The sequence below is a fragment of the Nelumbo nucifera genome, chromosome 4, assembly GCF_055504915.1.
Source record: "Nelumbo nucifera cultivar China Antique chromosome 4, China Antique-T2T, whole genome shotgun sequence".
Lineage (NCBI taxonomy): Eukaryota > Viridiplantae > Streptophyta > Magnoliopsida > Proteales > Nelumbonaceae > Nelumbo > Nelumbo nucifera.
This window is the reverse complement of record NC_142652.1, coordinates 85,775,114-85,798,210: the sequence shown is the minus strand read 5'-3', so window position 1 is coordinate 85,798,210 and position 23,097 is coordinate 85,775,114. Positions and strand designations below refer to the sequence as shown.

The 23,097-nt window shown below is 37.5% G+C and overlaps 1 protein-coding gene across 3 annotated transcripts; it reads right to left on the bottom strand.

Annotated features, from left to right (window-relative positions):
* Window positions 1-17,882: 17,882 nt before the first annotated feature.
* Window positions 17,883-22,585, bottom strand: LOC104585738 (superoxide dismutase [Cu-Zn]). 3 transcript variants are annotated; one of them, XM_088903261.1, is made up of 9 exons: window positions 22,366-22,584; window positions 21,751-21,819; window positions 21,019-21,107; window positions 20,819-20,920; window positions 20,635-20,730; window positions 20,237-20,268; window positions 20,082-20,157; window positions 18,579-18,632; window positions 17,883-18,279 (listed from the first exon to the last, which is right to left on the bottom strand). In XM_088903261.1, exons 3-9 carry the CDS (start codon window positions 21,092-21,094, stop codon window positions 18,257-18,259), a joined length of 459 nt encoding a protein of 152 aa, XP_088759387.1. In that variant the 5' UTR covers window positions 21,095-21,107; window positions 21,751-21,819; window positions 22,366-22,584; the 3' UTR covers window positions 17,883-18,256. The 3 variants fall into 3 exon arrangements, with proteins under 3 accessions (XP_088759387.1, XP_010241032.1, XP_010241018.1); XM_010242730.3 differs by lacking the exon at window positions 21,751-21,819 and having other exon boundaries at window positions 21,019-21,098; window positions 22,366-22,585; XM_010242716.3 differs by lacking the exon at window positions 21,751-21,819 and having other exon boundaries at window positions 22,366-22,583.
* Between the last annotated feature and the right edge of the window lie 512 nt (window positions 22,586-23,097).

The window sequence follows — 23,097 nt, the reverse complement described above, 5'->3', positions numbered from 1 at the left end:
AAAAAATAATAAAGTATTGAGGGGGTGTTCTCTTTTTGGATTTTAAGAGGGAGAAAGTTGGTCAATGGGATTTTGATTCCTATTGACCAAGAAACCTATGTTATTTTTTCAGATTTATGTGGGGACCAGAGAAAGTTTATTTTACTGGGTGTCACTTCTCCTAGCTAGGTGGGTAAATAACTTTTCCACCCGAGGGGAAAGTTGAAAATATTTGAATCGGACAAAAATACCCATTTTAATAATGAATTTTTATGGCTAAAATGGTCATTGCCTTATTAACATGGGAAATAAAATAACAAGTCTTTCCTGGAAAGCAGTTAACCGGATAAGTAACTTACTAAAAAGTGAACGAGGCCTCAATGATAAAATTATCCTCTATTGGAAAAATCTCTTCCTTTGTTTAGGGAAATTGAAAAGTCCAAAATTTTGAAAGTGATAAAAAACATAAATCAATAGTCAGTGGTTAAGATAAATGTTGATGTTGCTTGTAAAACTAATGATATTTGTTCTGTTGCTTGCATCACTAGGAATCATCTTGGTGAGATGCTTGACCTAAAGGCTTATCTTCTGAGGCTGTGTTCTATTAATCTTGCTGAAGTGTGGGTTGCCTGGGAGGCCCACAACCTTGCTCTCAACTTTCAAACTCATCCTATTATCATAAAAGGGGACTTGAAGCTTGTCATTGACTGCTAGAAGAAGCTGGTGCTGCAGTGGAGATTAAAGAACATGATTGAGGATTATCTTCGAATCATGGATCTCTTGGGGTTGTGCTACGCCCAGTCTTGTGCAGCACTCTTTGCATTTACCCCAAAAAGTAAATGTTGAGTATTTATTCACCACCTCAAATAGTTGGGGTCAAGGCTGAGTTTAAGTAATTGTATATAGCTTAATTCTAATTAGTTCTATGTCAAATTAGAATTTATAATATTCAACTATGATATAGAAAAGATATGATATCTGAAAAACATCTGACCAATCAATTGGAATCATAAACATGACAGTAAATTAGGCCTTATTTATCAAAATTCATGAGTAGGTTTTAATTGGTGAAAACTTTTTCCATACCAGATAATCTATGGTGTATGAATTGCATTGTAAAACAAAAAAACATGAAACACCGATAAAACAATATGTCACAATAGAATCTTTAATGTGTTGTTAAAGTCTTTAATGGTAAATACACCTTGTAAAACTGTAAAATGTAAAAGAGAAATGCAAATAAACTATGTGACATCTTTAGGATTGATTGACATTTTGATTTAATACATCAATTTTTTTTTTTAAATGCACCATAATTGAACTCTAAAGTCATATATGCTTTAAAGCAATCAATTTTGTCATTAAATTAAACAAATGTACATAAAACTGTTAAAAATATATGCATTCTTAGTCATCAATATCTACATAGTTTAAATATTTAGGATCCTTTGAAGAAGATGAAACAACCAACTTTCTCTTAGCAAATAATTCTTTAAATTCCAATCAAATAAATGTTCTATATAAATTGTAGTTCAGGTTTCTGAAACCATATATAAAGCCAGTTTCATTCAATTGGAAGACAAGCAACATAATAAATGATAATTAACAGGAAAAATCAAACCGAATCCGATTGTAAAGTTAGACGCAAAGTTATTTGGCCAATGAAAAATGTTCAATAAAAAGCACTGTTTGGTTAATCAAAAACAGAAAATGGAGGCACGAGAATGTATCACATCACATACTTTTAAATATGGCAATTTCTATGATGTGTGGCGAGTTAAGGGATGGGCTCTGTAATCCCAGGCTCTCAGCCCCAGTCAAGGTTTAAAATATCGGTAAAGGCCGATATGTTGATAGGAGCGTATTGGCCTGTTTTGAAGCTTGCCCACCTTTTTTTCTTTGAAACTGGTTCAAAGCGGGTGGTCTAAGGCTGGTCTACCCCTTGATCTAAGTCATACCCCGATACGACCCCTCTAAAGGTATACTGTTAAGTTAACAATACGGTACACCTATATTAGGCATATATTATCAGAATTTTGAACCTTGGCCCCAAACCAAATGCACATGCAGCAACAGCAACATCACAAGAACTCTAAGGTAAATCCATCTCCTGCTAACTGCCATCTCTGCTGTTTTCAGCCCTTTCAGAGTTGTTCACGAGTTTACCATGAATTACCAGCTCTAACATAGCAACCCACTTAACTTTGCATTAGCAACCAAGTTATGGGGTTCAGTGATTCATTCTCTAATTAACTAAACTACTGCCCTGATTATGATTAATTAAATAAGATCTCTCTCACTCTACATTCTCTGATTTGGTCAATTCCTTAGTAATTAAGGAGTTTTGTATTAATAGAAAAAAAAAGGGGTCATCCACGTTATAATGATTCACATGTATTAGATGTTAGCTGTTCTTCTGGTTCACATGCCATGAAAATTGCCTGTTGAGGACTTCAAGTGGGTCTATCACAATCAATTGAGCTTTAGAATTTGCATGGAGAGCTTTTGAAGTGCTGCAGACCACCAGTGTTCTTTGGACATCTTTATTCCTCATAAGATAGATGATAATTTCTCCTTGCCGATTATTTAGAAATTAGTGATTTTTGGAATCAGTGATTTATGAAAAAGCATTAAAAACTGTTGTTTGGTATCATTTATGCCATGCAAGTTGATTTTTGAAAAATCAGCTGTAAGTCTGTTTGGTAATGATTTTCAAGGGCCGATTATTTTTATATTAGAGTTATTATTTAATGTCATATCATCTTCAAAAAATTGGAATCAGTTAAAAATCAAGAAATCACCAGAAAAGGTGATCCCTAAAAAGGATTGGTTTCAATAATTGATTTTTAACTGATTTTTTAGAAATCGACATAATTGACCAACTAAACAAGAAAAAAAAACACTGATTCTTCAAATTCTAATGTAGATCTTACGTGACACCGATTTTTGAAAAATCATCATCAATGCCAAACATCACCTCATTAGTATGAATGATTGACATGGTGACGATCAACACAGGAGGACTGATTTTGTAGGGGTGTGGTCCCATCATGTTGGACCATTTTGTCAGTTTCAGCCCACAGCTATTAGACAAGTGGCAACTCTTTGAGTAGTCATTGTTTGCATTTCTTCAAACATGATAAGTTACAATGGTGCAACTTGTCTGCGATTGCTTCATTCTAGTTGGGATCAAAGAAGGGAACTTTAGTGGCTATAAATGTGGAAAGCTAGAGCTTTTGACCCCTCTCACATGAATGGGTGCTTTTCTGGTTCACTGAATTGTGAAACTTACAAGTCACTCGTTCACGAATCACGACCTTGTGTTGGCATTAGTCCTAAGGAGATGGAGAAGAAGATAAACAAGTAACTTCTCATGTGAGGGTGTTTTCAAGTCCTGACAAAATACAAGTCTTTTTCTCTATTCGTTTGCAAACTGCCCAGAAATTTATTTCCATGACCAATTTACAAATAAAAGAGAAAACTCATTTGGCAGGAGGATGTTTTGCCTATAAAAGAATAATAGTCAAAGCCTTAAAGGTGATGGTTTTGGGGTAGAAAAGCTTCAATTGTCTTCCCCTTTTACTTTTTTCTTTTACGTTTGTACTTCAAATTTACTGCGTAGAGTATAAAACAGTTCATATAAATTGCACAGTTGGATTAGTTTTGCATTTTCTTACCAAATGGACTTTTATCTGTAATGGATGCAAACACAAATTCCAATAAAGCATATGTTTTTTTTTTTTTTTTTTTTATCAAAAGTCCACTTGAATGCAAATTTACTTCTTTTTTATTGATGTAATTTTACATCTTATTATCAATGTAGATATGCATTGGTTTGTCGTTTGTCAATGCAAAAATGTAATATTGCTAAATACAGGCAAAAGTGAACCAAAGTGCAAATTTATCCTGAATCGGGATTTACACTCCATTTGCATCTTTTCCAAACGCAGCCTAATTTTCATTCCGATTCTCCGTCTGAACCAAATAGACTATACGAATAGATTATTCCAATTCTGATTCTGATTATGAATCAAAATAGAGCCTCAGTTTCTATGTTGTTTACATAGATTTAGGAGTGTCTTTATGTTCAAAATATATATAAGAAATCCCTCCAAACATTCTTATTCTTGATACGTCAGCCTGAAAAAATAAAACAAAGAGTATCGCCATAAAAATGTGCAATTTTTTTTTGTACGTATCAAGATATTGTTTTTCTAGGAGGTGGATTAATTGAACCTTAAAGTATGCTTAAAAATAGATAAACAAAGACTTTTTTTTTTATATTCATGCTATCCATCATTAGTAATTTCCCCTTACCCCTTTTTCCCCAAGGTGCTGGTTGTAAGATTTGATTTCATTTCCCGTCAACACTGGAACAAATCAGCTAACACACCAACGAGCCAGCCCTTTATTGGTTATAAACAAAGGCGTACTCTTGGTAGGGCTCAAAAGTAGGAATGGCAATGGGCTGGGTTTGGGGCGGGGTACCCCCTCCCTGTCCCCGCCTCGAAGTCACGATACCTTACTCTGTATCCGCCTTGTCTCCGGTGGCGAGGCGGGGCATTCATTCCCCATCGAGGATGGGAAATCCCCGAATTTTCCCCGCTCCAAGGCAATTACTTAAAAATTGTCTATTTTATGGACAATTTATACATAGGATATAGGAATTTGGGGGTATTTTAGAATTGAATTATAATACTTCAAGGGTAATTCAAAAAAAAAAATTATGGGATCCTAGGATTTTAAAAATTTAGGAAAAACATAGAGATATTTTAAATATCAATATTAAACCTAGAGATATTTTATTAATCTACCTTCGGATTTGAGGAAGGTTCGGGAAATTATATACAAAACCCATCCCTGCCCCATATTCAATTCAGGAAAAATTATTTTCCCCATCCTTGTTTAGGGTCAGGGAAAACCTGCCCCATCTACACACACTCTGTGGGCGCAAATGCGAGTTCGACTCATAAGGTTGGTAGGTGCCCTGCCTCGGTTCATTTTTTTTTACACTAGGTTTTGTTTGTTTGTGATGGAGGGCCAACTCACCACCCAGCAACAGGGCCGGCTCACCAACCAGCGACAGCTCACAATAGGGAGGATCATGCATCATCTAGTGAAAATCATGCAAAGGATAACAAGATAATTCCATGCATAGGATAAACATTGGAAGATTGGACAGTGGATATCAAGGCAGTATGAGGAAGACTCCGAAGATGTCTAGAAGTCCAGATGTTTTAGTTGTTTTTCTTTTACAATTTTAACTTTCCTAGTTATTCTACAAATCTACTAGTGTATTATAAATATTGTTGTTCTAAGTTAATAGTAACATATAAGAATTTCGCCAACTTTCCTCTCTCTTCCCAAAGGCTTACGCCTAGTTACAATCGGCTTCACGACGAAGCCTCGTGTTCGCCCGATGCTTGCATAGCCAGCCCGGTTTATTGCTTCCACGCTGCGTTAGGTGGTATCAGAGTGGGAGTTCGCCCAGCCAGATGGCCAACCAAGACGGTAGCAGTCGCAATCAACCCCGTGATGGAGATTAGGGGTTACAAGCTGTTTGGAGAGCAATCAAAGAGCAGCGTACAACCACGCGTAACATTGAGCAGCAGTTGGCAGAGATCGCTGGACAATTGCGGACCTTGTTGTGGGAGGATGTTCCACGAAACCGGGATAACCCGTATCCAACCGAAGGGGACGACCACGGTAGACCACTCGTCAATCCCATACCCTGGAATTCTGTTCTTGATGATGATAGCGGCGATGAACTAGAACTCGGCGTTGCTCCAGTTATTCTCGGTGATGGCAAAAATGGTAGGCAATGGAGAAATCCCAGCAATTTTAATCACCGTCGAACTAATGATGAGTTTAAACTCAAGGTGGATATTCCTACTTTTAGTGGGGATCTGGATATCGAGGGCCTTTTGGATTGGATCACTGAGGTCGACCGATTCTTCGAGTACATGGAGATCCCGGAAGAAAGAAGGGTGAAATTAGTAGCTTTTCGATTGAAGGGAGGAGCATCTGTCTAGTGGGAACGAATGAGGGAGACTCGGATCAGAGAAGGAAGAGGTCCAGTTCGAACATGGAGGCATATGAAGCAATTAATAAGAGGTAGATTTTTACCCCCTGATTATGAGCAGTATATGTTTGAGTCATATCAACGGTGTGCGCAGGAAACAAGAAGCGTGAATGAATATACCTCAGAATTTCTGAGATTGGTTGAACGGAACCAGTTATCAGAAAGTGACAATCAACAGGAAGCCCGTTATTTGAGTGGTTTGAGACCCGCTATAAGAGACAAGATTGGCGTCCAAATGGTTCTCAGTGTGTAGGAAGCAAGGAACTTAGCTTTGAAAGCTGAATTAATGTTCCAAGAAAGGACCCGGGTTGATAGCTATCGACGGTACACTGGGAGCGACAACAGACCGGTAGCAGCCGACAAGAGCAAACCAGCCCTGGGAGTACAACCCTCCCACCCGCCGAATACAGCTAACGCCAATAAGGCCGCCACGGGAGGAAACACTCGAGGTAACACTTCAAACCCTCCTAAACCCAGTAATCTCTATGTAAAACCTACTCCTTTTAAATGCTTCAAGTGCAATGAAGTTGGGCATAGGTCTAGTGACTATTCTAGAAGAAAGATAGTTAACATGGTAGAGAGAGAGGAGGAAGAAGAGGGTGACGATGAAGTATATTGTGGACCCAATGGAGAAGACGAAAAAGGTACCTATGATCATGAAGGGTGCACGTGCATTGTGAAGAAGCTAATGCTATCTCAGAGAAGCGAAAATACCACACAATGACACTGGTTGTTTCGCACTAGGTGTATTGTACAGGGTAAATTATTTGATTTAATTATTGATAGTGGCAGTCGGGAAAATATTATCTGCAGGGATGTGGTACAAAAATTGCAACTACTTCTTGAGAAACACCCGAACCCGTACACAATTGGGTGGATCAAGGAAGTCGGTGGCGTACGAGTGGAGGAACGCTACAAGGTCCCATTCTCCATTGGTAAGTACACTGATGAGGTAAATTGTGATATTGTGGACATGGATGCTTGACATATTTTGCTGGAAAGGCCTTGGCAGTTTGATGCATATGCAAAACACCTGGGTAGGAAGAATACCTACCAGCTCGAAAAAGAGGGTGTACGCTACACCTTATTACCCATGGCAGAAAAGAATCCACCAAAGGCAGTGGGGAGAAATTTCCTTACCATTACACATCACCATGCTGAATTTGTAAGGGAATGTAAGGATACCCGCGAGGTCCACTTGTTGGTGGTGAAGGGAGAAAGCATGAATGAGTCACTGGAGAAAAACAAAATTCCAGTGGAAGTGTAGGGACTACTCGATGAGTTCCATGACGTACTTCCTGATGAGTTGCCTAATGAGCTCCCACCCATGCGAGATATCCAACATCATATTGATTTTGTTCCTGGTACTAGTCTACCTAATCTACCACACTATAGGATGAGTCCTAAAGAAAATGAGATCTTACGGGAGAAGGTAGAAGAATTATTAAGAAATGGGCATATTCAAGTCAGCATGAGTCCTTGTGCAGTACCAACATTATTAACACCCAAGAAAGATGGGAGTTGGAGAATGTGTGTCAACAGTAGGGCCATTAACAAGATCACTGTTGGCTACAAGTTTCCCATCCCCAGGCTGGACGACATGCTGGATCAACTTGATGGAGCCGTAGTCTTTTCCAAAATCGATCTTAGGAGTGGTTACCATCATATCAGGATCCGTCCCGGAGACGAGTGGAAGACAACTTTCAAGACTAGAGATGGGTTGTTCAAATGGTTAGTCATGCCCTTTGGACTAACCAACGCACCCAACACCTTCATGAGGCTAATGAATCAGGTATTGCGCCCTTTTATTGGTAAGTTTGTTGTGGTATATTTTGATGACATCTTGATTTACAACAAATCTATTACTGAGCACCTAGGACATATCAGAGAGGTCTTGAATGCATTAAGAGAAAACAAATTATATGCTAATTTAAAGAAGTGCACTTTCATGAGCGATAATTTGTTGTTCTTAGGGTTCATTATAAGTAAGGATGGAATTAAGGTGGATGAGGAAAAGGTGAAAGCCATTAGGGAGTGACCGACCCCAACAAACGTCACGGATGTAAGACGTTCCCATGGGTTAGCAACTTTCTATAGGCGATTTATCAAACACTTTAGTAGTTTTGTATCTCCCATCACTGAGTGTTTGAAAAAAGGAAAGTTTCAATGGGGAGAAGAACAAGAACAGAGTTTTGCTCTCATAAAAGAAAAATTATGCACCGCTCCTGTCCTTGCATTACCAAGTTTTGACAAACTATTTGAGGTTGAATGTGATGCCAGTGGAGTTGGCATAGGGGCCGTATTGTCACAAGAAAAGAGACCAGTTGCCTTCTTTAGTGAAAAGTTATGCGAGGCCAGGAAGAAGTGGTCCACTTATGACAAAGAATTCTATGCTATTGTTAGAGCACTAAAAACCTGGGAACATTATTTAATTGCTAAAGAATTTGTTCTCTACACCGACCACCAAACTCTTAAGTATCTCAGTAAGCAAAAGCAATTGAGGAGTGACCTGCATGCAATATGGTCTGCTTTTATTGATAAATTCTCATACAAAATTGTGTATAAGGCTGGACAACAAAACACAGTGGCCGATGCTCTAAGTAGGGGTGTAGCCCTCATCAAGACTCTCAGCATTGAAATAGTGGGCTTTGAATGCTTGAAAGATCTGTACGCCTAGGATGAGAACTTCAAACAGGTGTAGGAAAAGTGCATAAATCGACAGCCAGCAGGTGATTTCTACATTCATGATGGTTCCTTATTAAGGGGGAACAATTGTGCATCCCTTGCATCTCCCTCCGCGAGAAGATCATCAGGGATCTGACCCAGTCAAGGGACGTTACTACTGGCCTAAATTAAGGAGGGATGTGACCACTATTGTGAGTAGATGCTATATCTGTCAGATAGCTAAGGGACAAACCTAGAATACTGGCCTCTACATGCCTCTACCTGTTCCTACTGCGATTTGGGAAGACTTGTCCATGGATTTCGTGCTAGGCTTGCCAAAGACTCCAAGGAATATGGACTCCGTCTTCGTAGTGGTCGACCAGTTCTCCAAGATGGCTCACTTCCTCCCATGCAAGAAGACCGCGGATGCAACAGCAGCAGCTAAGCTATTTTTCAAAGAGGTTGTCCGTTTACATGGGGTGCTTAAGACCATCACCTCGGACCGAGATACGAGGTTCTTAAGTCACTTCTGGATGACCCTATGGAGATTATTCGACTCATCCTTGAATTTCAGCAGTACAGCTCATCCCCAGATAGATGGGCAAACAGAGGTGGTGAATCGGACCCTAGATAATTTGATCCGCAGCATCTGTAGGGAGAGACCAAAGCAGTGGGATTTTGCCATAGCACTGGTAGAGTTCACCTACAACAATACAGTTCATAACTCTACAGGTAGGTCCCTATTCTCCATTGTTTATATGAAGGTACCTAACCATGCGTTGGACTTAGTAAAGCTATCCAGAGTACCCGGCCTCAGCACTTCTACAGAACAGCTGGCAGAACAAATCCAGTCAGTCCAAGAAGCATTACAGTTGATAAGCATCGTCAGCACCAAGTGTTTGACGTCGGTGATGAAGTCATGGTGTTCTTAAGGAAGGAACGTATACCCGTGGGAAAGTATAACAAGCTACATCCTCGGAAAGTACGGTCCATACAAGATCATTAAGAAAATCAACGATAATGCTTATGTCGTGGACTTGCCAGATCACATGGGTATCTCCAAAACTTTTAATGTTGTTGATCTTCATCGTTACTTACCGGAGGCAACACTTGCATATCCCAATCATGACTCGAGGTCGAGTTCTTTCAAAGTGAGGGAGAATGATAGAGGGCCAGCTCACCACCCAGCGACAGGGTCAGCTCACCAACCAACGACAGCTCACAGTAGGGGGGATCATGCATCATCTAGCGAAAATCATGCAAAGGATAACAAGATAACTCCATGCATAGGATAAACATTGGAAGATCAGACGGTGGATATCAAGGCAGTATGAGGAAGACTCCGAAGATGTCTAGAAGTCCAGATGTTTTCGTTGTTTTTCTTTTACAATTTTAACTTTCCTAGTTATTCTACAAATCTACTAGTGTATTATAAATACTGCTGTTCTAAGTTAATTAATAAAAACATACAAGAATTTCGCCAACTTTCCTCTCTCTTCCCAAAGGCTTATGCCTAGTTACAATCGGCTTCACGACGAAGCCTCGTGTTCGCCCGGTGCTTGCATAGCCAGCCCAGTTTATTGCTTCCACGCTGTGTCAGTTTGTTTTTGTTTTTTTTTCCAAAAAAGGAACAAGGTGCCCTGCCTCGGTTTAATTACATCAACTCATGAGGCAACTTTTAGGTTCAGCCACAAAGACCTTGGACGTATTAAAATTTAGGGCACCTTGGGGCCACATCGACCAAAATGATCATTTCACATCAACGGATGGTGAATCAAATCTAATTCTGATTTTCACTATTTCTTGTTCATGGTTAAGATTCAATATTAATCTTAATCTGATGTCAACCAACATAACCAAGGCATGCGATTACGGGTGTCAATGGACCAATTTTGGGTTGATCCATCCAAACAAAAATCAATTTGGACGGATTAGATAGACCAATTAAACATATTAAATTGGACCAATCCAAACTTAATGGTCAAAGTATTTATTGGATTAGATAGAACCTGATCCATCTATAGTGAATTTATATTGGATTGAACCAATATATGCTCTATTGGTATAAGATAAGAATATAGGTAACAATGAACCAAGTTTAAATTGGAACCAATCTAACTTAAAACGAGTTTGAACTGATTGGATGGATTGCACCTGGTCCATTTGTAATGGACTCACATATTGGACCAATTGGCACCCCTGCGTGCGATCACCTATCTCGCTGATGGGTTGGTCTGAATTAACCACCTTATCTCTCCATAAGGCAGAATTGGGTTGGATCATCTACAGAGCTGACTTTCACTATGTCTAGATCTCTCATACGACTCACCAATTGGTTTGAATGTAACTAACTGCTTAACTGGGTGGATGAAACATCAAAATTTTACAAGATATAGACATCAAGGTAAAGGCCCAACTTAGATACTGTTAGGGTCGTGCCTCAGTCGGTTGAAATTGCCACGTGGATGCTATCATGTCTAGGGCCCACCCGACTTCTTTGGACCATGTCAGCATACTAGCACGCTACATACAAAGGGTGGCGGACAGTCCCATAAGCGAGAACCTCATGGGAAGTGGAATCCTTCACGGATAAGTGCTTATGAATACACACCTCTGTTGGAGAAGGTGGAGCCTTTTGAAGATCTCAGCGGGCGGCCTCTTCCCTAAAGCCCCACAAGGAGAATGTTTGGGTGTACCACGACACTTGGCAATTCAAAGGCATCTCCCCCAAGGTTTATCATCTTTAGCTCTCTCATTACTTGTTCTCTTACTCTCACACCTCTTATTCAATTCGGACCAGCTCGGCTTAACCGACCTCATTGTCCATTACTGACTTGAGTGTCGGAGTGCCTTCTTTGGGGACCACATTCTCAGGCCTCTGACATTATTTTGCTTATAGATCTGCTCGGTGCATCACTCGTCCTTCCACCTAGGCTCATCCAAGTTGGTAGAATTATTTGTTGCATGTCCACTTCAGCTACAACTCATATCAAACAACATTAAATATCACAATAATATGAGATATTCTCCAATTTCTTTGTTGTTATTTCCCCAAAAGAAAGGGGATTGGCAATTGATTTGAAAATACATTATCTATGACCATTCCTATGTCTATGACCATTAATAAAAATGAGAATGGTCATTCTCGTTTTTGTCAAATACCCTAATTTTGTTACCAATTTTACCCTTCAAGTGCAAAGTTATATCGAGTATATAGACAATAAGAAAGAGTGTGCATATAAAAATGAAAAAAAAAAGAAACTAATGCATGGTTTGGACACTTGTCACAAACCAATACATGTTTTGGATATTTGTGATAGACCAAATGTTGAGTGTTCTCCAATTCCTTTTTGGACGAAAATCAAAGGCTTAGCAACAAAACTAAGACAATTTAAAAATTGCATTTTTGTATTTGTAAAGTTATCTATCCAATTTCTTATTTATAATTTTCTTTGAGTGATTTTCACAGATTTGGCAACGATGATTGTGGGGACTGAGATGGGCTTGAGGATGGTGAAAGATCAATGTTTCCTCATGAACTAGTTGTAGCTAAGTGGGTCTTCTTCTAGGCAAAGGCTTCTCGCCATTATTGTGATATACATACTGGGTTTGGAAGTCGCTTGAAGCAAAATATGTTCAGAGGGTCTTAGATGTCAAAAGGCTAGGTCATTTGGAATTCTTAAGTCCCTCTTCTCTTAATTTCATTGCTTGTCTCAAACTTTAAAATTACATTTTTTTTTTGTTTAAACCACTCATTCTTGAGCTATGGCATCGAAACATTATAAGGGATGTTTCTTTGTTCTTTTTTCTTTTTTTTGGTAGAATAATAATATTTTAGAGATTATTTGTATAGGTTATAGGTATATGTGCTTATTTGCTTGCTCTCTCTCTCTCTCACACACACACACATGATGATGTAGAGTCCAATAACAACCAAACCAAATTATTTTGCATGTAAAGTCTATGTACTCCCGTAATTAAAAAAATTGAGTAATTGTCAAATACTTGGTTTTAAAAATAATTAAAAATGAATTATAATTATTTATTATTAATTATTCTTTTTACCCCATTATAATTATTTATTATTAATTATTCATTTTACCCCATTATAATTATTTATTATTAATTATTCATTTTACCTCGTGCACTGCATGGGCTTTTTACTAATTTTCTTAAAACAAAATCAAAGGAACAAGTTCTTGATTGTCTATGATTTTCCCAGCTTTCTAAAACCATAAACATGTTCTTGAACTTCATGTTTTTCTCTTGTGATTTTGATATTATTTTTCATGAAACATATAATAGTTGGATAAACATTTCGATAAAGTGGATGTTGGTTCACCTTTCTTTTGTTTGACTTTTTTATTTTTTTATTTCATTTAGATTTTACTTTTGAAAGCATCTTGTTGTTGTTTAAGAAACAAGGTTATTTTCCTGAATCAGGTGTGTGCCCCACATAAGAATCGATACAAATGTGTGCCGAATCTATAATGTATTCAAGCATAAAAGATATAGGAATGACTCCAAAAGGTGATAAAATGAGAAAAAGTATCAACATTTTAAAAAATCAACCTGGCATTGGAATCGTTCTGGCCATTGATTTTTTAGGTTGACGGTTTGACCATCCAATTTGAATGGATGGCCTGTTCTAACAAAAAATATTAAACATAAAAAATAATTAAAATAAAAATAACGGCAAAAATTGATTGAATAGGTTGGTGGTTCAATCGCTTGGTTCAATGGATTATTAATCAATTCAATGGTTTTTGGCTGGGACCAAGTTTGGGGTAAAATGAAACTAATTGTTTGGATAATTTATGTCCAAACAGTCTACTGTCCGAGTCAACGATATATTATGATGGTTTAGTTATATACATAGAATACCAATTACATCACTTACAAAATGAATTGATTTGTTGAAACTTAAAGTTGAAGCGGCGAGTAAGAATCCATATTTCCTCCTTACAAAATGGTTCTCGCACCCACCTCACAACACTTGTAACTATTAATTTTAAAAATATCCCATGGATGAAAACATACAAATAGAGAAGATGTTCTTGATGTATGACTGCAATGTACTATGAGGTGGGTGTAGGGAAAATCCGAACTCAGCCTGAAGACTTGGGGGTAGAAAGAAAGGAGATGGAGTAAGAAATAATTACACATTCATATTTTAACAATGTATATGACATTAAATGACGATGATGGTGATAAAATAAAGAAATGACTCCAGTTTTTCATGTCTTTCCTCATTCATGTGGATACCCATCTCAATGTCCTATTTATCACCACTTGATTCATGTGTTTGAGTGATTGTTTCCACTGTGTTGTCACTTGCTTATGTCTTGAGATATCTTCAAGTTTCCACTGTGTTGTTACTGAATTCATACATGCTCTTAGGCAAGGTTCAAAGTATTGATGTGTATCGATTTGCATTGGATGATATATATCGTGTTAGAAGTTTTTTAATACGTTCTTACAGGAATTGTATCAGGTCAGACCATGATTTAAAAGGTAGATAGGACTTCAATCAATCTATCTGAATTAGTTTAAAAAAATAAGTAAAACATAAAAAAAGGCACCGATAATGTACTGATCTGTATCAATATTTAGAATCTTGCTCTTAGGAAAACAGAAGGGCGGAGAAGCGTGGCACCATTTGCAGCACCACTACCACATACTTGTTCAGCTCTCCAACTTGTAGCACTTAATTAAAGGTAAATGCCCACTTGATATAAAGCAAGTAGCTTTCCAGTTTGTTCCTATTAAGCTCACTCAAAAGAAATTAAAAGCCGGTCACGGGTCAGTTGACAGTAACCTCTGCTTTTCACTGGTCTCCCAAAAGCTCGCTAGTACTGTTTGTTATGTTGCATTTAAGCTTATGTGTCTTTTCAACACACTCGTGCACAGAAGATATTGTGGACGGTAGAGGTGGCGCCCAATATTTGTCCTGAGCCTCTTGGGCTCTTTTCCTAGGTATCAAGGCTTTAGAAAGCAGAAACCCTAGTTATAATTTATTGTCCATCCAATTCAGTGACTACTCTGGACATTTTGGATAGTTCAATTTAATGTCTGGACTGTCTAATTTATTCAAATTGGTTTTAATATAGATTGGTGGCCAAATCCAATCCAATCCATCCGATTTGAACGGGTCCAATCCAAAATTCGTTAACTTAGGTTAGCTTAAAAGTGAATGAGACTGTGATGGGTGCTCAGATAATCAGTCACTCCGAGACTCTTTGTCAAAGTGTGGCTGTGCCTTGCTGTGGGGGAACCAGTAGGGTCTTCAACATAATTTGAATGGTCCCTCTTTTGCTTCCCACGCCCTGGACAGACTAAGACGCTTTTACTAGGTTCCTAGGAAATCTTCTCTTTTGGCTTTCTTTCCCTTTCTTTCTCTTTGTTTGATTTTGATTCAATTACAGTACGTACAACATTATTAAAATATCTCTGTGGTCTGATTTAAATGTGGAAATTAACATAGGAGAATTAAGAAGGGTTTTGCAAAAAAAAAAAGAAGAGCTCTTTAATTCATAAGAATGCCCTAAACCCCAAGAAAAATCTATCTACTGTAGTTGGTTGATCTCTGGAGTCTGGTCTCTGGTCTCCACCAAGATTTAAATGTGAAAATTAACATAGGGAGAATTAAGAAGGGTTTTTCAAAAAAAAAATAAAAGATGGCTCTTTAATTTATAAGAATGCCCTAAATCCCAAGAAAAATCTGTCTACTGTGGTTGATCTCTGGACTCTGGTCTCCACCCAGAGTCCCAGACTCAGGTGCTCTATTGATTGAAAGAGCCTTTCTTGTCCAGTTGTCCGACTCCTGCCCAGACATGGTTTCAGATCCTTTTTTCCAGCATTCTAACAACTGCAGCAGAGCCGCTTGCACATTCAAAGACATTGATTTGAGATCTCTCCGGTGTTTCATTCTCTAGACAGTCCCTCCTCAGTTCTCATTGGGTTGATCATTCAAATCTGACCTTTTAGAAGGGCTAATGCGATGCGTGTGTGGTGTTATGCAGAAAAAGCGTTCTAAGAAATCGAAGTAATAGTCTATTGAAATCAAAGTATTTTTTGTTATAAAAATGATGAACAAATGGATCACCATGATCATCATCATGGAGTGGGTTTCAGCCTTTACCCCATTATTCATGGAGTAAATTTCGACTTAAAACACCTTTGCATGTGTTAGAAAAGTCCTTTCTTGAAAACCTTTAAATTAAAAAATAAAATAAAATAAAAGTTCAGATGGCTACTATAAACTGACCAAAACTCCAATACTAATCAGATCAACCAAAAGAAAAAAAAAAAAAAAAAAGTGGGGGTGGTGAAGTGACGCCACGTGACAAGGAAAACTCTGAATTATTTGACTTTCTAGCTAGCTTTTCTTTTGATAATTATCTTTTAAAAATAAGAAGCAATGGGGCACGGCTCTGTATTGTTATTTACTTCATATCTTATTATTAAGCCTAGGTAATAGATCTTTGATTATCATTGTTTTTTCTTAAATTTGATTGTGTTCTCATGAGTATATTATACATGCATTGGATAAGAAATCCCTTCTCTCTCTCTCTCTAAAATGCAGGGAAACTGTTATTTCGCATCTAATAGTGGACTGGATTGCTTTCAGTCCGATTACTTTCATGTAGGCGTGTTTCAAGTTTCAACTGGACTGGATTTGGTCCAATCCAATCTGGTTCAATATGAGTTCATTAAAAATGGACTAGGTCCATTCCGTTCTGATGAATATTTTGGATCATTTTGGATTGGTTCAATTTAATGTTTGGACAATTCAATCTGTTCAAATTGGTTTTAATTTAGATTGGTTCCAATTCAAACCTTGTCCATTGATATATGTAATTTTATCTTCCACATATGGATTAGATATTGGTTCAATCCAACCCAATCCAATATAAATCCATTATGGATGGGCCAGGTCGAAACCAATCTAATAAATACTTTGGATCATTAAATCTGGACTGGTTCAATTCAATGTGTTTTATTGGTCCACCCATTCCGTCCAAATTGATTTTGATTAATGTATCTTATTGGTCCACCCATTCTGTCCAAATTGATTTTGATTTGGACGGATCCAACCCAAAACGGGTCCATTGACACCCCTTACCTTCATGTATGACATCTTACCAACTAGCTGGTGCATTCACTCCTTCATTGCTGCAAAGAGTACTGATAGAGTAAATAGTAACATTAGCTTTGTAGACTGGCTCTCTGAATCTATTGATTTTACAAATACAAATTATTTTATAAGTAATTATTTCTGTGGATCCAGTTTTGCTTCTTTGTGCTTTGCAATTATTTTGTGGTTAATTGGAAAACAAGAAAATGATGTTTGTTGGTGATTCTAACGTGGATTTGAGGACTGTTTTGTGCTCAATTCGTAGGACAATTCAAAATCAAGCTTTAGCTTTAGAGCAAAATTGGAGTGATTCGCAACGAAGGGCTTCATGAAATCTGAGTCCAAGGCTTCCCAAAGTGCTAAAAAATAGGCCTTTGGGCCCAAAATGGTTAAAGGTTAACTCCGATGTTAGTTTAGGAGCGGTTCTTCTTCTTATCACATTTTCTTTCACTCAACGAGGACCAAGGCTCTTCTCTATTAATGTAAGGAGCCTGGATCTACAAGCAAAAAAAAATCCCACTAATTGACTGCAGACCAGCTGCATATTGATAATTTGAAGTCTTCTAACATTTGGTAATGAAATTACCAGGGATTTATCACTGACTAGTAGACCTGTACATGGGCCAGACTTCGGACTTGGTCCATGAACATTTTAACTGCTTTGGGCTTGGGTTTCAGGTCGGGCCATTCAAAAGAAATTAAAACCCAAAACAAATTTAAACCAGAATTTGCATTCTTTTCATTTGCACTCACATGCATTTGTACTAGTGCAAATAAAATTGCACTGCAAGCAAACACAGCCTAAAGAGTGGATATGTCATTGTGAGCCAACAAAATATGCTAAGACCAAGGGGGTGTTCTTTTTTTGGATTTTGAGAGGGGGAAAGTTCCCATTGACCAATAATCACTTGTTCTTTTTTCAAATTTATGTGGGGATCAAAAAAAGCTTATTTTCCTTGGTATCACTTACCTGGATAAACAACTTTCCTACCTAGGGATAAAGTAGTCAACACTTGAATGGGACAAAAATTCTCCTTTTAATAATGAATTTTTATGGCTCAAATGGTTATTTACCCTATTTACTTGGGAAATAAAAGAACATGGGTAAATGCACTTACCCGATAAGTGTTTCCCAGGAAAAACTTGCCCAGGTAAGTAACTTACTGAAAAGCAAATGGGGTCTAAGAGAGAGTCCATGCAAAATGAGCAGTACAAACATCTCAGGTTCTATGACAAAAAGAGCATGGCGGAAACAACACATTTTCAGGCTTCTCAGCTATATCTCACAATACACGCCCATCTCTTTATTCCATATAATTTCAATTTGCAAGAACCCTATGAAGAAACCTTTGGAGAACCGCAAATTCTACCCCAAGATATGGAATAGTGCCAGATTAACCTTGCAGGCCAATAATACCTGCAGAAAAGGGAATAAAAAAAGAAAACAGATACAAATAAATCGAATATATCAAATGCAAGGAATAGCTAAATCTCAATAAATGGCTCATTTTCTTGATGACGCAGTAGTTCAGTTGGTCAGTCGGCATCCCTCTGAGGAGGCATGATTTCAAACCCATGGAAGGGCAGGCTCTCCATGTATAAGCATGTAACAACCTGCCTAATGGGGGTAAATGCCACATCAAATGTGCCAAAATAAAAGGTTTCCTGAGACCGGGGCCATATAGTAACAGTAACAGTAACAATCAGATCTCTTACCACAGGCTACTCTGCCACCAGCATTCCCAGTGCTTTTGCTGAGTTCATGTCCTCCTGAAAAAAGGTACAGGCAAATAATTAACTCAAAAGCCTCCGATAAAAAGAGAAAAAAGTTACTAAACCAGAAATGCTGAAAACAAGGGGCATTCGATTACAGTTTCAAGATTTTCACAAGTCATAATCACTCAAAAAATGCTGAAAACAAGGTTTACCAATCTTATTACTCAAATTTTGAAACCATGATAGAGCAGGATGGCGGGACAAGATTCATGTAGCTGACCACAAAAACGTAGGATCAAGGCTGAGTTTAGTTGAGTAAGCTTTGAAATCAAGCCGTTTTAGATGCCTTGAATAGGCTGAGTTTAGTTGAGTAAGCTTTGAAATCAAGCCGTTTTAGATGCCTTGAATATTCCTTGTTCTTGAGCAACAATTTTAAACTTTCAGAAACAAGGGCTCAATCTCAGTCTTTGTTGATATAATGTGGCGGACCTGACAAAGAATATGACAAATCCAAGCTAATAAAAAATGCTTTGAATTTTTTCATTTTGAGAAAAAAGACTCAACATATACACTTTATGGGGCTCAAATTCCTACAAATTAAAAAAAAAGAAAAGAAAAAAGAAAGAAAAACTCCAGGAAAAAACAGCAACATTGGTAAATACCTCCTAAATAATAAATGGATATTAGGATATTGCAATGCCATATTGTTGAAACCTCCACCATTGACTGGATGAATGGATCACTTATAGCACTAATCACCATAAACAAACAAAGATACTCATTTCCAAACAATCTATCCTGTGATATATGATAACTAGTTTAATTGGGTTGATCAGAAACCTCAAGACATAAGCAACATTCTCCAACAAACTAAAAGCTACTCATATGAGATCCGGAGTAATAACTCCAAATGAGAATGAAGAACCCATCTAAGAAGGACCCTTGTTTATAATAACCAAAATCCAGATTATAAAGAAAACGCATTCCAGCCAACTGAGAGACATACTTGAGTAAACAGTAAAAAGAATCTCTAAACAGTCCATAAAACCATTTATCACTTTCATCTGATCACTAAAAACAGTTCTCTTTAGCCATACATTTTGCTCATCTCATATCATCCAGCCGCTTTGATTCTTGTTATGTATTTATTGGACCAGATCAGAATAAGAACTGGATGTTCCATTTCAAGAACCATAGTCTCATAAAATCTCCAACCCCCTTTTAGAGATTACTGTGTAATTATTAGCCACCGTGCAAGTGTAATGCTATTCAAATTGGAATTACAGATCTAATCAGGTAGTGTCTTAACTTGTTTTTCTTTTCTTCACAGTCAACATTGGCCAGCTTGAACTCTCCAATTTAAGCATACTTTTCTAAATACTAATGGATTAAGATATGCCAAAAACTACAGACGTGTTGTTTGACTCTTATCTTCACCTAATTTAGGATTAAACTTGATATAAAGAAGAAAAAAAACTACAACAAAAGAAAATTGAAGATTACCTTTTCCAAGATCATCAGGATCAGCATGCACAACAACAGCCCTTCCAACAATTGAATTGGGTCCAGAAAGAGGAATCTGAAAATTATATGAACATTAAGATGGGATTTACAAACAAATTCAGGAAAAAGAAGGAATATAAGGCAAAAGAAAGCACCTGTTTGTCAACTATGGTGAAGTTAACAGTACCTGAAAAATAAGAAAGATGCAACAAGCAGTTAGTGGGAAATAAAATTCCTTCATCAATTTAATTGGACTTAGAATGAATCAATTTTGATTGTATAGCTACATGGTTGTGTCTATCAAAAGAACAAAAAAAAAGCTACATAGTTATGTTATTCCAATATCCCCAAGTACATGACAATATTATAGTGCAGTTTGGATGGGCTTTTCTTTTTTATATTCTTTTTTTTTGGATAAGTTTTGGATTGGCTTTTTATGCTCTTAAAATATGAATGCTGATATGTTTTTCAAACAACTGCTAATAGTAATAAAAAAGACAATATGATGATAGTGATAACAGTGATTTATTGAAGTAAACTGAAGAACACTCACCATCCTCACCAACAGTAACATTCCCAAGGTCACCAGCATGACGGTTTTCATCCTCGGGAGCACCATGCTCTTTACCATGAGGGTTAAAATGTGGTCCTGCAAATTTAACAACCAAGAACCATTCAGTAGAAATTCAAATTATGAACTGATAGAAAAATATGGGTGTCCTACAAGGGCATAATACCTGTTGACATGCAACCATTTGTTGTGTCACCAAGAGCATGGACATGGAATCCATGAAGCCCAGGTTTAAGACCAGAAACACTTCCAGTTACTTTAGTTGAGCCTGAAATACAACCACAAAAGAAAATGAGCTTGATAGTACAGTACGGTGATAATGGATCTTACTTTATGCAAATGTATATAATGTTTAAATTAGATTACCATCTTCTTCCTCAGTAAAGTATATGGTGCCATTGACACCTGCATTGCTGCCAAGAACAGCAACGGCCTTCACCATCTTTCTATGTGATCTAAAAAAAGGTACCTAATTAGAGATCCAAGCATACAAAAAAGCAAGAAAGTCTAGATAAAACAAAAGAGAAACAAGAGGGATGATGGAACATATGCAACAAAGGATCTGCTGACGCCACAGAGAACAAGGAATTTATGTTGCCACTGTAACAAGTTATCCTCTCTACTAGTTAAAATAGTGGGAATAAGGAACCTAGTCAAGTGGTTATTTGCATATATCAAAAAAGCATATTAATGATGGACTTTGACAAATTTGAAGTCAACGAATTAACATATTGAATCTTGCTTTCTGCAAGGCCAAAAGTTTTAAGCTCAGATTGTTAAAAGGAAACACCAAATTGATTTCTTTTCTCAAAAATCTCTCAATAAAGGAAGCAGTGCAATAAAGAAGTATGCAAGACAAAAGAAGGAAACATAGAGTAGTACTATATTGAACAGTCTAACGAGAAACTCTTTATAACACGCACAACAACTAGATCCACATAGAAAACATTTCCCGTTTTTTTTTTGTAGGAAAAAATTTTTGTTTAGTTTTATAATATTTAAATCACTCGAGTCCTAAAAGTACCACAAATTATATTAGCTATTAAGTATGCCGATTGCTTGGTTACTTTACAAAATAAACAAATAAATTATATAGACCTTTTTCTCTTTCTTAGACAAGAGTGAAACAAAAAATCTCAATTCAAGTCACGAATCCTGTCTCGCCCTCTGCATTCATATGAATCTTATGTAAGAAACGAGAACGATGCTAGATAAATGTCATGTAGTTTCAACTAAAACCAAGCATATTAACACTGGATGATCAATTCAACAAAAAAAGACACAATCTAAATAAAAACAACAGCAAACGCCTCAGCAGAATCTGGGGCATTTCATTTACTCGTTCCTTAAATATCATAAGTAAATCGACAGTATTCTTCATTTCTTTTAAGTATAAATATAAGATGAACAAAACAAATCCTAAGATCTAAAGTTCAGAGGAAGAGCTTGAATCCATTACCCTGCGAGGCCGAACAAAGAATTGAAAAGATAAAATAAAGCACACATATATAATTATAGGAATCGGAAGAAATAAAAATAAAAATTGGCGTTCGAATCAAGCTAGAAAGGAAGGATGAAAACAAAGATAGAAATAAAAACGCAAATAGCATATATTCTCCAAGGAATCAGATCAAAGTGTTCAACCCTAAATGACAAACAACGATCGAAGTATCAGCCAAGAAGAAAGAGCAGAAAAAAATTTTAGTCTTTTACCTCAGAACACCCCTGAGAGAGAGAGAGAGAGAGATTCGGCAGACGGCTCCTCTGCCACCGAACAGCTTAAATGCAACGACAGAGGGCCGTAGTGGCAACTTCCTAGGATAAATGCGACCAACGTGAAGAGTCGTCCTTCCTACCCGCCTACCTACCACTACCGGTCTGGTCTACCGCTCGTTCATTTTTCCCCACTTACCTTAAGGGCCCGTTTGGGAGGCTGAGCTGAAGAGTCAGCCAAAGATGCTAATTAGTAAATTAGCCGTGTTTGGCAAGTCTTTCCCAGCAGGCTTCGGGTTGTTTAAAAGCTCGGAAGCCTGAATTCTGGACTTTTCCCGTTTAGTAATAGAAAGATCTATTGGAAAAATGCTTCGGCCCATAAAAGATGCCAAAAACCCGAATTTGGACATTTCAAGAAACTTTAAATGAAACTTTTATAATCTTTTAATGCCCCCGTTTTCTTCGACGTGTGGTATGATGCACACGCTTGGGATAAAGTGGGTTATCTTTTCACAAAAAAAAACTATTTGAATGTGTAAGTGGGACCTACCAATGGTATGTGGGGCTCCACATACATGTCAACCAATGGTATGTCGGTCCCACATTGTAAAATGCATGTGGGCCCCACATACATGTCCAGCAATGGTATTTGGGGCCTATCTTGAAAAATGTATGTGGGCCCCGCATATGTGTCTACACACGGACCCCACATGCATGTCCACCAATGGTATG

Excerpts from the sequence above, each read along its gene's own strand:
- LOC104585738 (XM_010242730.3), bottom strand. The coding sequence starts at position 21,094 with ATGGTGAAGGCCGTTGCTGTTCTTGGCAGCAATGCAGGTGTCAATGGC. Across the intron at positions 20,269-20,634 it reads TGTTACTGTTGGTGAGGATG|GTACTGTTAACTTCACCATA; the intron begins GTGAGTGTTCTT and ends CTTATTTTTCAG. Across the intron at positions 18,280-18,578 it reads TGGTGGCAGAGTAGCCTGTG|GTATTATTGGCCTGCAAGGT; the intron begins GTAAGAGATCTG and ends CCTTTTCTGCAG.